The sequence below is a fragment of the Taeniopygia guttata genome, chromosome 1 (genome assembly GCF_048771995.1).
Source record: "Taeniopygia guttata chromosome 1, bTaeGut7.mat, whole genome shotgun sequence".
Taxonomy (NCBI): Eukaryota; Metazoa; Chordata; class Aves; order Passeriformes; family Estrildidae; genus Taeniopygia; species Taeniopygia guttata.
In genome coordinates, this window is record NC_133024.1 from 70,279,289 (window position 1) to 70,296,475 (window position 17,187).

The 17,187-nt window shown below is 42.1% G+C and overlaps 1 protein-coding gene across 2 annotated transcripts in view; it reads left to right on the forward strand.

Annotated features, from left to right (window-relative positions):
• The first annotated feature begins 911 nt into the window (after window positions 1-911).
• The window catches only part of XPO4 (exportin 4), a 79,999-nt gene continuing 63,723 nt past the window's right edge, over window positions 912-17,187 (forward strand). Inside the window, exon 1 of one of the 2 annotated variants that reach the window (XM_030275499.4) lies at window positions 912-1,132. In XM_030275499.4, coding sequence (XP_030131359.1) covers window positions 1,052-1,132 — 81 coding nt within the window. In that variant the 5' untranslated portion in view covers window positions 912-1,051. The remainder of the gene's footprint in view (window positions 1,133-17,187) is intronic. The other variant, XM_072930915.1, reaches the window with a different exon arrangement.

Sequence of the window (17,187 nt, forward strand, 5' to 3'; positions counted from 1 at the left end):
ATCTTTAACCAGAGTGAAATGTTAGTGAAGGCATAATCTAATGAGTCTTTTTGCTCCTGTGGGTGCACAAGTGCTCTCTTCAGAGCATATCTTTTAGAGTTGACACTGTCTTGTGACTCACAACCAATAACATGAAAGGAGCTTCAGGTGGATTTATGTGGGAAAAACTGCATTTTAGAACAGTTTTAAACATTGTTGGGGTGTTTTTTTTGTTGTTTTCATTTGGGTTTTTTTGTTTTCTTTTGTTTTTTTGTCTGCTGTAAACCAGTTAATTTGTAAAGACCACCCTCTCCCCTCCCCACCACTTCGTAAGCTATATTTTATAAACTCAGCTCCTCATCCCACCACAGATCTGCAAGCACTGCAATGCACTGCCAGCAAACCAGCGCCTGACGCAGCGCTCGCACCTGAGCTGCTTGGGACGCACAAGGAAGTGCACGTAAGTCTCCAGGGAGAGTGCCAAGAGGATGGTGCCAGGCTCTTTTCGTGGTGCCCAGCGACAGGACGAGGAGCAATGGCCTCACTTGAACACAACGAGTTCCACCTCAAAAGGAGGAACTTCATCCCATGGAGGGTGGCAGAGCACTGGAACCGGCTGCGCGGGGTGGTTGTGGAGCCTCCCTCTCTGGAGACATTCCAAACCCACCTGGACGCGTTCCCGTGCAACCTGCTCTAGCTGACCCTGGCTAGGCAGGGGGGTTGAACCGCGTGATCTCCAGCGACCCCTTCCACCCCTAACAAACTGCGGGCCGGCCAAGCGCGGCGACCCGGGCCGGCGGAGAGCGGCGGCCCCGCCCCGCGGCTCGGGAGGTGCCGGTGCGTGCTGCGGGCCGGGCCGGGCCGGGCCGGGCCGGGCGGGGCCTGAGGGGCGGGGCGGGGAGGGGCCGGGCGGAGGGAGGCGCACGGGGCGGGCGGTGTCCCGGCCCGGCGCTCGCGGTGCTGCGGCGGCGCCGCCGCTTCTCTTCCGCGGCGGGGCCGGGCCGGGCCGGGATTGGCCGCGCGGCCGCCTCGCCCCAGAATGCAGCGCATGGCGCGTCATTGAAGAGAGACCATGATGGCGGCGGCGGCCGCGGCGGCGGGGGGCGCCCCCGAGGTGATCGCCCAGCTGGAGAACGCGGCCAAAGTGCTCATGGTGAGGCGGGCGGCGGCACCGCCGCGCCCGGGGCGCCGCCTCGCCCCCGGAGGGGCGCCCGCGCCGGACCCCTCTCCCCTCCCCGCCTCTGTTCCCGCTGCCCTCGCCCCTCGGGCGCGGGGCTCGGGGCTCAGCCCGCCGGAGCGCGCCTCCTCCGCCGCTCCGTCCCGCTCCCCTTCGAGCGGGCTCCCTCCCTCCCTCCCTGTCCCTCCGCTGCCGCGCCGGCTCGCCCCTGTGGCCCCGCAGCCGGGGCCGGCCCCGCCGCGCACGCCGCGCCGCTCCTCCATGTGCCGCCCGCTCTCCGCCGCCCCAGGCAGGCTGTGCCGGCTGCCCGCCCCGCCTGCGGGGTGTCCGTCCCCGAGCCCCGCACCGCCACCGGCTGCCGCCCAGACCCTCGCTGAAGTTGCCAGTGAGCAACTCTCCTTCCCTCTCTCCGGGGGCCCGGGGCACCTCCCGCGGCGGGTGGTCGCGCCTGTCCCCAGCCCAACGGGGACACAGAGGCACCCTGGGCAGCCTGGAAGCGGCCTCGGCAGTGGCGCGATTCGGTTCCAGAGTTTTCCTTTAAGCAGAGGGGCACCGAGGAGCCAGAGGCTCACGGTGCTGCCGCGTTGAAGCAAAGCCGTTAGTGGTCCTTCGCACTTGGTCTGTTTAATTATCAGTTAACTGTCCCCGATATCTGTGTGTTATCTCGTTTTCATAACTACGTGGAAAAGAAGGCCCATATGGTAAAGATTAGAAATGTGATGGAGCTGGATACCGGTAGTGACCATTAGTGTTAAAGCATCTTAGGTTTGCATCCTTGTAGAAGACTTGTTTGAATGAAAAGCTCTATGTTGTCTGGTATAGTTTACAGGTCTTTACTGCAGATCTTCTGCATATGTTTAGTTGAAAGCCTTCCCCACAGAATTTATCTTACCAAAAAGTCATTCTGACAGAAATAAAGTTTGTAAGGTGTTGCTGTAATGGAATTTCAAAAAAAACCAAAGAAATATTAGCAAGGCTTTTCTGGTATCAGTAATTAATCAATGGTCAGAACCTCAACAGTTCTGTTTTAATGGCTCACTGAAGTAGCTTGACTGTAAAGTGAGAGGTGATCAGCTTTACTCGTGGGTGTCCAATCAGAATATGCGTGTTACTTCTTGTCAAGTAATAGCCTGAAAAACACTATGTTTCCAAGAAGGACAGTAAAGTAGCTTGGCAGCAAGCTCTAGTCCTTTTAGAAAAATACTTCAAAAAGTATTCCACCAGTGATGGGTTTCAAGCTTTGAGCTGCTTTTGATTCGTGCATGCTTTACAAAACATATCTGTGTAGATTGTTAGATGTTCTGGTAAGGTCTATGTATCTCTGTTTTAAAAATAACACAAATGCAGTAATTGCTAGGAGAGTTTGACTTAGTAAGGAAAATCAGTAGTAAGTATTACTGTGTAACAGAACAGGAGTGTGGAATGAAGCTTGTGATTAAAATCAAACCAATAGCTCATGCAGTGGCATCCCCAAAGTCTTGTATCTGTGCTTGGAGACTAAATGTAACTTGTTGTGGGCATTGTTTCTCTAGCATAGCCTGCTAGCACAGAGAGGGAAAAGCAATTTACTGTGGAGTTGAATTAAGCAAAAGCCTTAATACAGTTAAAAGGTGCAGGCCTCTTATGGTAATGTTTGTGCTTCTGTTGAAGAATAGCTGCTGAACTTGTTGATAAGAATACATCTTGGGTCTGCAAGCACATGAATGGTAGGATCCTTTTTGAATTTCCACCTTCCTCCCTACAGCCTCTGACAGTATGAAACCTGACTTGTGGTATTTAGCTTTTTCTTCTTTTATTTCTTTTCTACAGTTGATCTTGGAAGTTTCATAGAGAGCAGTAACCTGAGAAGAACTAGTTAGATGGCTCTTACCGAGGAAGCTGTATGAAACAGAGATATTCATTAAGGCTATCTGTGAGGGTGTGGACTCAGAATCAGGCTTTAAGCACGATTGGTTGTGGAAGAGCTGTGAGAACTGGGTTATTGCCCTATGTTCCTTCTCAGAAATCATCAAATCTTTGGAGGTATGCAGGAGAGGAGTGCAGCTCAGCAGGTGCTTCAGGTGGACATGAGACTCCAGAGACTGAAAGAGTTATGAGCTCTGCTCCTGTTCTGTCTTGCTAGCAACTGCGCAGAAAGAGGGGCCTAATTGTGTTTCAGGACTGCACCTGTACAGTGATGATCTGAATATCACTTAGCCAGAGGGCTGCGCTGTTTGGCTAAAGGTCCTCTTAGGGATGAAAGTGGGAAGTTGTCTTTATGTGGCAGATGGGAGGGTTGAACTGATCAAGCAACCTGCTGGGATCACTTAGAAAGGTATTTATGTAAAAATCTGAGGACTTGTGGGGTGAAGAGTGATGAGCCTGCTGCTAGCGTTGGAGGTCATGAGTCAGCCACCTTACAGTGGAGCCGTACCTGAGAATGGTCTGACAATAGATGGCAGAAGGTTGGGCAGGGAGCTGTGGAGGGATTCAGCAAGGTTTTCTTGTGACAGTCTGTCGCAGCTGAGACAGTGGCAATCCTTGCAAAATACAGATGGCTAGGGACGCATCACATGTTTTTCAGCATTTCAAAATACAGAGCAGGGAGTGGTGGTGGTTTACTTGATATTTGCCGTGATTTCAAATTGAAATACTAAGCCTTGAGAAAATAATATCATGCTAATAAAAAGACCTGAATGTGTTTAATTGACTTTCCTTGAGGATAAGCATGGATTACTGTGAGCTCTCTAAATCTTTGAGAAGTATTTTCATAATTTTTTTTCATCGCTCTGGGTTAGTTGACTTTTCCTTTGAAAACTTACTTTTTAGATGTCAGATAAAGAATGCCCAAGTCCTGATCTCCTAATTTGCTGATCTTTATAGACTTTACAAACCATGGCGTGCCATGTTTAAAAACTGGAAATGCTCAATCTTTTCTCTCACCAAGCTCTTCTACAGCTGCATGGAAATGCTTTTCCCTTGTTACCAGTAATGCCTTTCAACAGGTTCTAGGTAGATCACATTCAAAAGGCCTAATTTGAGAAAGAATTGTAATTTGGTATAAATTGACAAAGTGTTATAAAAGATGAAACTTATTTTGTCATTAACTGCCAAATATGATTTTGAAGGCTGGTGCTATGACTATTTTCTTTAATATGCATAAAAGTATTTGAGGTATGAAAATTGAGTATGCAATTCTTTTCTAGTTAAGGTGCATGGTGTTCACCTGAAGATACCCATTAATACTTTGCTGTGAAGTTTCTCAGTGCCACAGGCTGGTACTCCTGTTTGGCCTGTGTGACTTTGGCTTGGTAAAGACCATACACCAACATCTGTATGAACTGATTTAATTTACTCCTCCTCTATTTCCTACTGGCATGGTGTCTCTGATCATGTATCTCCTATCTGTGATGTTCTGTTTAGCTCAGGTAGTAATTAATGCCAAATATAATTAGTACCAGTTAAGCACTGTTTTAATAGCTGTCTTCATGGATTAGAGAAGACATCGATTGTATTAAGGAAAGAAATGTAAATTTCATCCCAGAAGTGAGAGGACGAAGTAAGAAACATGCCTAATACTGCCTAGTTATTGCTGAGAGTTTATTTAAGCAGGTTGAAATTTTCTAGCATATTATGTTCTCTGACTCTTAAATGTAAGTTCACAGGTTATTGCTTGTTCACCCCACTTCCCTCCAAAAAGGGGTGCTCTGTTCTTACCTTCAGCTCTGCTTTCTCCCTTGTGACCCTGTGCAGAAGATAGTAATATTGCTGAGATGACATAGGAATTAAACAAGAGAATGGATTTCTGTCAGGTTAACAAGATGTATTGGCTATCTGTGCAGCCATTTAGGTTGCAGAGCTAGCACAGGGGCACTGAAATTAGACTGTTGGACACATACAGAGCTGGTCTGCCCTTGCTAGTCGTGAGTTGTCAGGTTGGCTCGAGTGTGTAATATACCTTCACTGTACAATTTACTTGCTAACGCCAACTCCTGATATTAGAAATGCCAGACTTCACTTAGAGCTGCACACTGAAAAGAGAAGAGGTTGCAAGTTTCAGAAAGGAACATTCCAGCTGGAGAGAAGACAAAAAAATCACAGTAAGTGTGGTTGGTGAAGGCAGTGGAGCAGCCTGTGTAGGGAGGCTGTGGGATCTCCTATCTTTGGAGATATTTAATACTTGACTGAACAAGTCCCTGAACAACCTGAACTAACTTTGAGTTCTTTTTTGGCAGGGGGTTGAGTGAAGTAGGTCCAGAGGTCTGTGTTAGGCTATTTTATATGTGGTGAGGCTCTTGGAAAGCTCAAAGAACACTTGAGCAAAGGCAGCAACTGACAGAATGAGAGGACACAGTCTTAAGCTGTACCAAGGGAAATATAGGTTGGCTAGTAGGAAAAAGTTTTTTACAGAAAGAGTGATCAGGTACTGGAATTGTCTGCCTGGGAAGGTGGTGGAGTCACTATCCCTGGATGTGTTTTAAAAAAGACTGAATGTGGCACTTGGTGCCATGGTTTAGGTGAGGTGTTAGAGCATGGATTGGACTTGTTGATCTTGAAGGGCTCTTCCAACCTTGTGATTCTCTGATTTTGCAGAAGAATTCCATTCTTTAAAAGTTTGTAAATGTTCTGTTTTGACTGTGGTCTGTTTCAAAGGGTGGGTGTTGGGTGTGTGTTGGATTCTCACATCACCACCTTCTCAGGGTACCATTTAGTTCGGGATTTATCCTGCTATTCTGAGGGAGATTTCAGGCTAAAGTTGGGTGGTCTGACAGTGGTCCTAGAAACTTCACTTTCAGATATTCAAATAAGCTTACAGAATAAGAGCATAAGGGAGCACGTTAGTAGGATCAGATTGTTTATACCATCAACCATGACAATGGTTATATATATATGGTTGGCTCTTTTTGACCTGCCTTTTGTGGAGATCTGGCCTGTTGTGGTAAATGTATGAAATTGTCAGGAAATAAACCCCCTTGACTTTTAGCTAGTCCTCAGAAACTGGGGAGGGGGCTGGGTACAGATAGGCTTAATTTCTCATTTATAACCACTTAGGCACTAAAGTCCGATCACATTGAATAAGAACTTTCATGGTGGTGGAGTCATGAATAGTCTGTTTTATTGAAGCAACTGATTATAGGTTCTTGTTAGATTGCTAATAACTGCACTAGACCTACAAAATATAAGTGCATAGCTCTGTGTACAAGTGTTCCCAGGTAAGCTCCAATGCAGTCAGAGAGGGCAAATCTTATCACAGAGTTGTGCCTACTTTGGGGAGAGGAGAAGAGCAAGCCCATTGACTTATCTGTAGAGTGGGGTTGTGTTCTTGTCCTTCCATAGTGAAGGATTTTAAATATCAATTTGTACTTCTTGGACAAATGGATGAATAACTGCAGTTAAAAATCATTGGCTGCTTGTTGCTGCCATCATAGGTGAAGGGTGGAGGAACATCTGTTTTCTTATTTTCATATTGGTATGTGTGGCTTTTAATATATAAACCAGGGGTGAATGAGGGTCTTTGGTTACCTTCAAACTGAGCTACCTATCTTGTGGCTGACAAAGCACAGAAGTGTGGTACTTCAGTGTGCTCCTCTACACAGCTAGGCAGCAGCAGTGGCCATCTGACCTTCACCAAGTCTTCCATTACTGTCTCCTCAGAGGAACAGATCTAAACCAAGGCTTGTTGTGCAGAGTGAAGGGACAGTGAGGCTGAGGGCTGGCACAGAGTCATGGGTGCTTCTGCACTTCACTGAGACAACATCAGGTTCTGGGGCCTCTGCTTCAGCCCAGGCAACATTCACTTGTTGAGCCTTGCTCAAGCCCAGGTGCAAGATGAGCAAGTGGCCTAGCTTGTGGTTTTGCTGAATCAGCCTCTCCACTGTCTCACATCTTGACATAACCAGCCAGCCTTTTCTTCACAAAGGCCATGACAATCCTTATTCCACAAGGAAGTTCAGTTTCATGTTGCAATATGTCTTCATTGTGAGGCAATTTTTCAGACTGTGAAGCAGGGCTCATAGTAAGGGTGAAAGGGAGAGATGGAGTAGCTCTGCTTTTGTTATGGCAGGCTGCCTGTTAGAAGAAATCAGACAAATGAATCATTCCAATGCTGAGAAGATTTGTGAAAATCCTCCAAGTTGTCAACCATGAAACAAGCAGGATGTGTGCTATATTATGGCTAGAATAGAGAAGACTTTAGCACAGATGGGTTTTTTCTGGTGGTTGCCTGTAGCTGCTGATTTAGAGAGGTCTGAAAAGTAAGGATGATTCTTCTACTAGTGGACACTTACAGTATTTGAATTAGCCATTTCAAAAGCTTGAGGTGTCATTGTTTTTGGCCCACAAATGGGTCCAGTTGCTTTTGGAATGCTTTTTATTTTCTTCTAGTTTTTATATGTATTATTTAGTCTTTATACATAGACACATGTGTATATATATATATAACATATATATATATTACATGCTTTTCTGAGTGTAATGGGGTTTACAAGTGTTTTTGGAAAAAAACAATATAGTTCTTTGAGTGAAGCCTGCTGGTTCATAATTTAATTCATTCTTAAATGATGAGAAATAACTATAAAATGATCTGATTTTTCTTCTACAATATCCATTGTGATTTTGAATAATTCTCTATGTGATTGCATCCTCCAGTCATCTCTTAGCTAAACTGAAGGGTCTTGTAATTTTTTTCTTATGGGATGTTCCCCCATACATCAAATCATCCCAATGCAATTTTTTAGATTTAGAATATTTTTTTTGAATGAACTGATCAGAATTCTGTGATGTGGGTACTTGAGGATTTTAGATGGTTGTAAATTCGTCTGTATTCCTTTCTTAATAGAACTTGACATTGTACTTTCCTTTTTTTGCTTCAGAGCAGCAAGGTGATGTTTTCAGAGAACCATACCCAAGCTGTTCAGATGATTTTTTGGAATGGTGCTAAGTAACTTAAGAGTCCATTGTATATGTGTATAGTTTTTTCTTCTTTTGCTTAAGAGCTGGTATGGTTGGTGCATTTTACAGGCACACAGTTCAGATTACTGCCTAGGAGATAAGTGTGCATGCAGTGTGCACCATGCTAGTGAAACTCATACCTGGGAGCCAAGAACAAATGTGCATGGAGCTTATCTGTACTAAAGTGAAGAGTTGAGATTAGAGAAGTGAGAACTGATAGAGATTCTGATATCTTTGAAAAGTAAACATTGTGTTTGATGAAATTAAAATCTAGTGAAATGGGATTATGCATGCTTAGAGTTTATTTCCCCTGACTGTTTCACAGAGGGAGTGTTTGTCTTTTTGAATCAATATGTTTCACACGCATTTGACATGTCACCGTTGCATTGGCATATCTCTATATTTTGTTCTGAGTAATCGATGTAAATACTGCGTACTTGCTCCTACATTCATCTGCTGGGGAGCTTCATTAGTCCATAACTCCATCTGGATTATTCTTCTTCAGGCACTACCTACTGCTGTTTTCCCTTTAACCTGCTTCCTAAGAGTCTTATCGTTGTTATGCTAATCTGTGTTCATTAGTTAATTAACAGCTTTCCCTATGGAGAGGTGGAAGAAATCCTCTTGATTATTAAGTTGAGCTGATCCTGTCACAAGCAGATAAGTAAAATACTCCTTTTCATCAGTTTCTGACAGTGTTTTGATTCTAAAAAGTCTGTCTGAATTAGGTGTACATAATATCTCTGCACTTTTGGTGTGTAGTGGGGTGTATGAGTGGCATAAACCCACATATATGCTGGGAGATGTGAAATAAAAGGGAAGATGTCAGATCTGAGCTGTAGGAGACGTTGGTCCTTTGAACTTTGAAGTCCAAAACATCTTGTTGAACAGGGAGTAGTTGTTAAGATAGGGATTTTAGGGAATGAAGGAAAATTGACAAGAGGATATACTTTAAATAGTCCTTCTTCTTTCCTATCTGCCAAAAAGGAAACCCCCAAACTTTTCTACTTCAGAGACATAACAATGAGTGGCTGCTGTACAGTGCTGTCTTTGGCTCTGCCAAAACGTAGGATAATAGTACACCCACCTGAGTGATTGCATAGTGAGCTTGACTGGGTAGTGAATTCAGGGAGAAAAGTGTCTTTAATTAAAGTCATTTTCACTGTGTTGCATTAGAGACAATTCTTCTATCTTGACTGAGATGAGAGAGTTTGCCTATGCTCCTGGAAGAAATTTGGTCAAATTATGTTGTTAAACCACTTAGGAAGTAGCATATACAATTCTTTCTCCTCAAATCAAGACTGATTTTTTTTTTTTAGTAGAAAATACATAAAAAAGTTATTTAAGTTCATGTAGGAGCAAGTGAATAATGGTTTTTACTTTTGTTACTTTGTAAGTCAGATCGGTTGGTTTAGTGGTGCCTACCAAATTCAAAATTTACAGAACTACAAAAGTGAATATGAAGAAAGGCTAAAGGTATATAATGATTTGTGCAGAAATTATGAATTTCACTCTGTTGTCATTCAGGCCAGCTGTGTTATGTGCAGCTGTGCAAAGTGCTAGAGGCACAGCTGTAGTAGTGTTGGAAATGTGCCTTATGCCAGGGTCTCTTGAAGGCTTTGTGTAATTAATCTGTGACTGTGAAATCAGTGAAGTGCAGAAAGGTGTTTTGCCATGGAATTTTACAGTTTATGATGGCAGTCCCTGGGATTTCAAAAGCCTTGGCTAAGGTGAAGAACATCTGCAGTCCCAGGCTTGTAAGTGTGACATAGGCTATGTTTTCACAGGAGCCTAAACCAGCCTAACACTGAATGGCAGAGAAAAAAAGGTCACTTGTCTTTTTGCTGGATTGATTATCTGCTAGTTTAGTGAGCCAGACTGGCTGTCAGAAGGACTTGCCTGTTGCCAAAGCTAGCACAGGATAATAAAGTGTGTCTAGGAGCAGAGAGGAATTAACATGGCTGGAAGGAATTGAAGATCTCCAAGCATCACAGCCTTGGAGTTCTGGAGAGGCAGCCCCTCTGCATTACTGTCAACTTAGACTAGGATCCTGTTGTAATGATGAAAAATAATAATACCAGCATCCTTCACAAATGTGTTTTCAAATCTGTTCATTTGAAGAGCTGCAGAAAAGCTACGTGGTATTGCATTGGAATGAGTGTTATGCTCCTCAACTTTGTATTCCAAGTTTTTTGGAAATGCGTAATCTGATAGTTTTTAAGACACAAGGAAGTGATTAAGCCATATTCTATCTCTTCTTCAGGCTGCTTTGGAAGAACCTTTAATTTTACTCTTTCACATCACAAGTAGATATCCTGGCTGCATAGGTTTTTGCTCCAACAGTGTGTGAAGGAGGGCAGGGAGTGTTTGCTGAATTCAAAAAATGTGCTGCACAATGAGTGTGAAAATCCAAAAGCTGTGTGTACTCCAGAGGCTGGTGCATTGACTTGTGCCACAGAACATCTGTGGCTCTGGGACTTGAGCATTGGTCTGTATGAAGATCAGCGATGCAGTTGGATGACAACCAAAACTCAGTTATACCTTCCTTTATTACTGTGAAACAGTGTTCCAGCTATCATTAACTGTGGCATTAGTGATGGCGTGCAAGCAATATCAGAGCTAATAAGCAGCAGAAACAATTGTACAAGCACAAACCACACCGGCTCATTGATGAGTTACAGGAGAACTGCCACCCATGTCTTGTGGCAGCACAAGAGAAGTCATATCTCTGTGTACTGCCTGTCTGGGGACAGGTAGAAGGTATCCACGCTGGTGATATGAGGTTAAATGTCATCCTCTTGCCACCATCTACATGTGTCACTTCTCTGCCTTGGGCAAGCAGCAAAGGTTATTCTCCTTTTGATTATTTAATTTGGTTCTGCAAATAGGTGGTCTTCCAGGTTTTGTTGTGAACTTCCCCAAGACTGATCTGCCACAGCTTGGTTGTGTATTGGTGGTCCTGGAATTCACATGATCCCTTAAGTCAGTTGCTCGCTCATCTTGCCATGACTTCACACAGTTGCTGTTGGTGCTGGCAGACCCTGCCTGCCTGCTCTGGGTTTCACCCTACAGCTCAGTTGGTTTCATCTTGTGTTACACCCCTCATCTAAAAACCACATTTTGCACATTTGTCACTGGTAGATTTCATGAGGATGTCTCCACAGCATCTCTATGTATATGTGTATACAGGAGCTGGAGATCCCCAAGTGGCAACCTGTATCTCTGGGCACAGGACTGTAGCCCTGTGGGGTGGAAGGAATATGTTCCCCTTGTGCAGCTAGCTGCTGGTTTGATTCTAGGTGCCTTAAAGATGGATTGTGTGTTATTGAAGCCATGGTTGGAAAGTATTACATTAACCTTCACTCATCTTAGGTGCAAAGAGAGCTTTGTGTTTTTTCTGCATCATCATTTTGGTTTGGTTTTTGTTTTTCAGCAAGGTCTTAACTGTTCGCATTTAGTTAAGCTTTTTCATCTCTTGGGCCACTGGTATCTACTGTTTATTTTGCTAATACTGTTTCTGCTATTTGACTTCTATTTCAACCATAGTCTTGGTAGTTTCCCAGATGACTACATCTTGCATTATTATTGAAGAAATGTACAAATAAGTTTACAAAATAGGCACACTCCTCTCTGGTGAGGAGAGTCTGAATAGTGCTTTCCTCACCTGTCAGCAACAAGCACCAAAGCCCAAGCACAAAAACAAATGTGCTTCTTCCTGAGAGAATTAGGGAAGGTAAGCTGCAAATCCTTTTTGTGATGTTGTTTTAAGTGGGATTAGGAACAGATGTTGAGTAGCTTCAGAATAATGAACTGTTTGGTGGGGAATATATAAATATTAAATTTTAATATCAAGAGAAATGACAATATTGTTTCTGGAGCTAGTCTCCTGTTCATTTTACAGTAATATTCCTTCTAAGAGGGCTGAGAATAAAATATATGATTATGACCACATTTCTTCATAATCATTTTTTCAGTGGAGCCTGAATATGTGGAGCCCTTTGACTGTTTAGAACTTGAGACTTAGCTAATTGGTGCAGGTTTCTTAGTGTGAACTCGGGCACTCACTTTAAAGGAGTCCTAAAAATTACATCTTCTAAATGAAATCCCCAAACATTTCTGTAGGGATTAAAAAAACCCCAACTCTGTCATAGAAAACTTGTGTTTAGAAGAGGGTTTCTCAAAATATGTCATGTCTCTGCTCTCCTGTGTATCAGAGGATGAATACAGAGATGTGTAACTTCTTCAGTATCATGGTTCAGGCAGTATTTGCAAGAGTGGAACAAAGTGGTGAAACAAGGTAAAAGTAGAAGACATCTTACTGTCTTGAGTATGTACAATTCTAGATGGATTTTTGCTGTTTCCCAGTATGGGCAAACTGGGGAAGAGCCTTTTTTGAGTTGTGTTCAATGAAAGTTCACAATTTTTCCTGGGTTTGAGTGAAAGATGTTATTCTCTTCACAAAATTAATTTCAATTTCACAAATTCTCTTGGCTTTCTTCCACCTAATGCAGGTTATGAACTTCTTCCTCTGGCCTCTATTATGCTGTTTTTTGCTTAACCTTGATTTCTTGCCTGTAGCTTGTATCTGTCTGTATCTTATTCCCTTTTCTTACATGATTCAAATATTGTACTTTGTGTTTCACTTGTGTCTGTAGGTTTTCATTAGTACCCTAACAGTTAAAAGCCATTAATAAAGGCAGGCATTTTAGGCCATGCCATTTTGAAAGTATGATAAACCAAAGGAGTTTTCCACATCAAATGTAGATAAAAATTTAAAACTTCCTTATCTTGCTTTTAATCAACTCTTACTAAATAACTATGATTGGACAAAATGGTTTTGATATTTTAACAAGATTGATGGTGGAGGAAGTGCTAAACTCTGAATTTTGGCAGGGAAACTGGCTGCCCTGTGTGCCTGCCTTTCTTCATTAGCTTGGTCGGAGGAAATGTCTTTTTGATAGGAGTCAAAGCCTAAACCACTCAGAAATCAAAATTTATCACTATCTCAGTTTAAATATTTCATGTAGTGATGCCTTTTATCTTGTGTTTTGGGGTCTGAGGTGCATGGGGGTCACCCCTGTGATGTCTCACACTGCTGCACGTGCTCACTGTAGAATGCTACATGGAAGTAAAAGTAATGCCACCCTTACAGCAATGGATAGTTATAGCTGTTCTTTCAGAAAGTATAATTTGAAATTGGACAATAGGAAAAAATAGATAGTATAAGACACTTCTTCACACACAATGTGAAAGTTTCTTTTGCAGAAGGAGAGCAGATGCTGACTGTATTTGATGTAAAGTGAGCCTGATAAATGGGTCGTATGTTGTGTACATCTCAAATTATGAACTTTGGAAAATGAGTATTGCCATTACCAGCATTATTATGATCTCCTGTCTAGTAGAATATTGATCACAATGGTTCTTTTTTTCTTCAAACTTTGTATTGAACGTCACTGTTTTTTTAAAAAGATGTGTCTGTGCTGTCTTACAGGCACAGAAATGAGCAATACAGAGGTGAGCCACTTGAATTTTATGATTGAGTTGCAATCAGGATTTCAGAGGCTGTGGATAGGCTAGGATCCTATCTCTTGCTGGAGAACCAGGAACTGCCATGGGGATAGTCCACCCTGCAGTGAGGTTTGTGGTGTGTTGGTGCTGAGATTCCTTTCTACCTATTACCCATGTATCTTCCATGCCTCCTTGTGGGGAAAGAAGCTGCTGGAGTTGGTGGGAGCTGAGGGAGAAATTTAGTTCATTTCCACTAACTCTTCTCTTTCTTGCTTCAGGATAAGGAGGCCAAGCTCACTCCAGCTCCAGGAGATGGTCAGATTGCCAAATTGGCTGTCACTCAGAATTTAAGGCCAGCCACCACCAGCCCTGTGATACCTGAGAAGTAGCTAGAATGCATGGGGGGTTATTTTCTGCTGAATCTCCCATCTCTAAATAGGGAGATTTTGCTTTTACACAATGAAAGGAAACAGGAGAGCAGGACGTGAGGCTTGAATGCAGTTGTTGTAAGGGCACTTTGACTTTTTGTATCCTTTAGTAACATATTTTTAGGGTTCCTGTGCTACTACAATTGTGATGTGCCATTTTTACTGAAGTCAGGGTGGGTTGATTTTATTTGTTAACATTAAAAGCTTTGAAAATATTTGGAACAGTGAGTTTTTCTGTAACTGTTCTGTGTAGTTATGGTGTTCTTCTTATTTTTGTCCTCTTACATAGTGAGTCACACTTTCTGTCTTGATTGAGCTTTCTCTGGCATACATGGATTGACATCTTGTTGCTTTGTTGGATCTTACTGACTTCAAGGGACCGTGTGAATTTTCCCATTGCCATCAGTCAGTCAGATGTTTTAGAAAAGTTTTATTTTGCCAAACAGAACTGCAGGTCAGACCTCATTTGTGCTTTGAAATGTTAGAACAGTGAATGTAGACATTAGAAAATAAATAACATTTAATTGAAGGGTCTTAATTGTAACCTCATGTCAGCATTCATCTTCTGACTGTCAACAGCCAGACTACTGTAGGCTAAATATCCATTATGGGATATTTCTTAGATTTAGCTGTATTGTGCACATAAATGAAGGGTAATTTCAGTGGAGAGCCTTTAATAATCTATATTTGTGGATCAAATTGTTAGCAGGGAAGTAAAATCTCAGTAGTGTTTGTTGCTTGCCTTGGAGAGAAGTCTTGTCTAAGAAAATATTTTGTTATTGATGGTAATGATTTAATTTGGCTCTTTAGTCAGTTAGTGTGTATATATATATTGTATCTTATACAAGAACATTACTAAACTGAGAATAGCTCTTGTTACAAACCACAATTTGTCTCCTGATTTACTTGCAGAAGACTTATATTTTGAATCTGAAATATGTTATTAAAGCAAAAGCTGATGAGGAGAAATTTTTTTTCCCTATTGTTAAGTTTCTGCATGAAAGCAAGAAATGAGTGAGTAGGTGTGTAGGAGGCAATTCCTCCAGCAGTCACACATTTGTTCCAAATATATACTGAAAAATACTGGGCACTCTGGGGTTTAAATAATTCAAGTCATAATTACTTCTGGAGAAGACTTTTTTTTAAAATCAAAGCAAGTTTTTGTTCAGAAAGTTAAATCTCCACCATGTTGTCTCTAGTGCAGTTCTGGTTGGAAGTTATATATTGCTTCTTTCTTACCAATCTTCAAAATAGTCTTGAGTATCCTTTGAATTGGAGGCTGAGTCACTGCTGTAATTAAATGATTATTCAAAATTGTAAGTGGAAAGGAAGTTGTTGGAACATAGTTGGAGATGTTTTTTGTGCCAGCTAAATTTTCTGTAGTAACTCTTACTCAAAGCTAGGCAGTCATGTCGTGACAGATCTGTCTGGGACAGCAGAAGCTGTTGTTGTTATCAGTTGTCTTCAGTTCCTTCTGGCCTTGTGCCCAAAGCTGGAACATCTGATCTACTCGTAAAGTAGTTGCTGAGCATCTTCATCTCGTCTGAATTGTTAGCTTGTGGCATCTACTTCATGAGAGGACAAGACATCTTTGCATCATTAGGTATTAGTGTCTGCTAAAGAAGTAGGGTGAATAGCTAAAAACAAAAGTGTGGCTAATTGTTCAGTTCTTTGTGTCTGATTCCTACATTTAATCTCTTCGATTAGCTACTTTAATAAGCTAAATTTATAAATACATAAATTTATAAATATATAAATCTAATAAGTTTTTGAATGTGTTGTGATATATTGTAGGAAAAAAGCTTATTTGAAGCACTTGAAAAGTGTTACTGTTAAAAGTGGAATGGGAACTTGTTATGGCTTGACTTCACAAAAGTCAGGGTAATTCAGTCTTGGGGCATGTTGCTTGATATGACTTTGGCAGAGTTAAACTTGGAAATCTCCTTATTCTGAGTCTGATTCTTTTGTATAAATTGCTTATACAGCAGAACTATTTTGGGGAGTAATTCTTTCAAGGTATTTTTGTTATTTAAGATACAGATATCTGTTTTTAGTGGGTTTTGGTCATCTTGGTAGAGGACCACATTAATTTAAAATTGAATGACTTGATTATTTAGTTATGTTGCAGCTGTAACAATTGCTTACATGGGTGGAGTAATATATTTAGCTGTACTAAATGCAGTATGTGTACTAGTTAAAAATTATTGCTTGCTCCTGGGTTATTTTCTCCCTTTTTTTCTCTTTCTCATTCTATTTTTTGCCTGTACTCTTCAGCTATGTTACAACCATCACATGGTGTTCCCCTGCACATGGTTCTCAAGTTCACTCATGATCTTTCCCTTTTGCATATGCCTCACTATTACTTGGCTTCCCTGCCTGCTGGTGCAGGTTGGCAAACCATCTGGGCTTCCTTTATTCCCTGCTTTTCTGGGCATGTTTTGCCTGATGGTGGCTGTCAGCAAAGTCCAGACCCAGCAGTGCCATTGCCATCTGTGGTAGCTTTTGCTTATCCTTGTATATTGACAGAGATCTGTTTCCTAAGCTCTTCCCCCTTGGGTTTCCCAGGCTTTCTGCAGCACACAGTCTAGACACCATTCTGAAGAACAAAAATGTCTTTAACTGGGTTTTCATAAGCCAAGAGTGGTCCACAGACCAGAGTTTGGGAGCAGTTTTGTTGTACCTTTTGACTGCAAGAAAGGCATAATTCCCTTACATATTTGGGAAGCTTGGTTTGGAGAGTTTGTAGTGAATTTTATGAAGTCACACTTCAGTAGAAGTATCAGATTTTTGTTTCTGCTCTTGTCAAGTTTGTAATGTACTTCACTTGCAGACATAAACATTGCCTTTGGCAAGAAGGGCTCCTACTTGGCTTTGGTACTAGCAGGTACAAGCAATTTGATCCTTTTTTTTTTTTTTCCTTTTACCAAGAAAATTCTCTTAGTAGGCATGTTTGCCTTTCCATAATCCTCCTAGTGTTTAGGCTGTGCTGTTCATAGGTACCTTTTTGGTAGGTGGGAATACTGTGGGTGTCAGCTTCAAACACTCCAGTGTACTCTCTATGTTCTCCCTAGCAGCGAAGTCTGGAGGAGTGTGTGACTGTTCTTTGTGACATGCTAATTTGCAGATTTCCCCCAGTGTAATTGTAGGAAAATACTGACTTTGGTT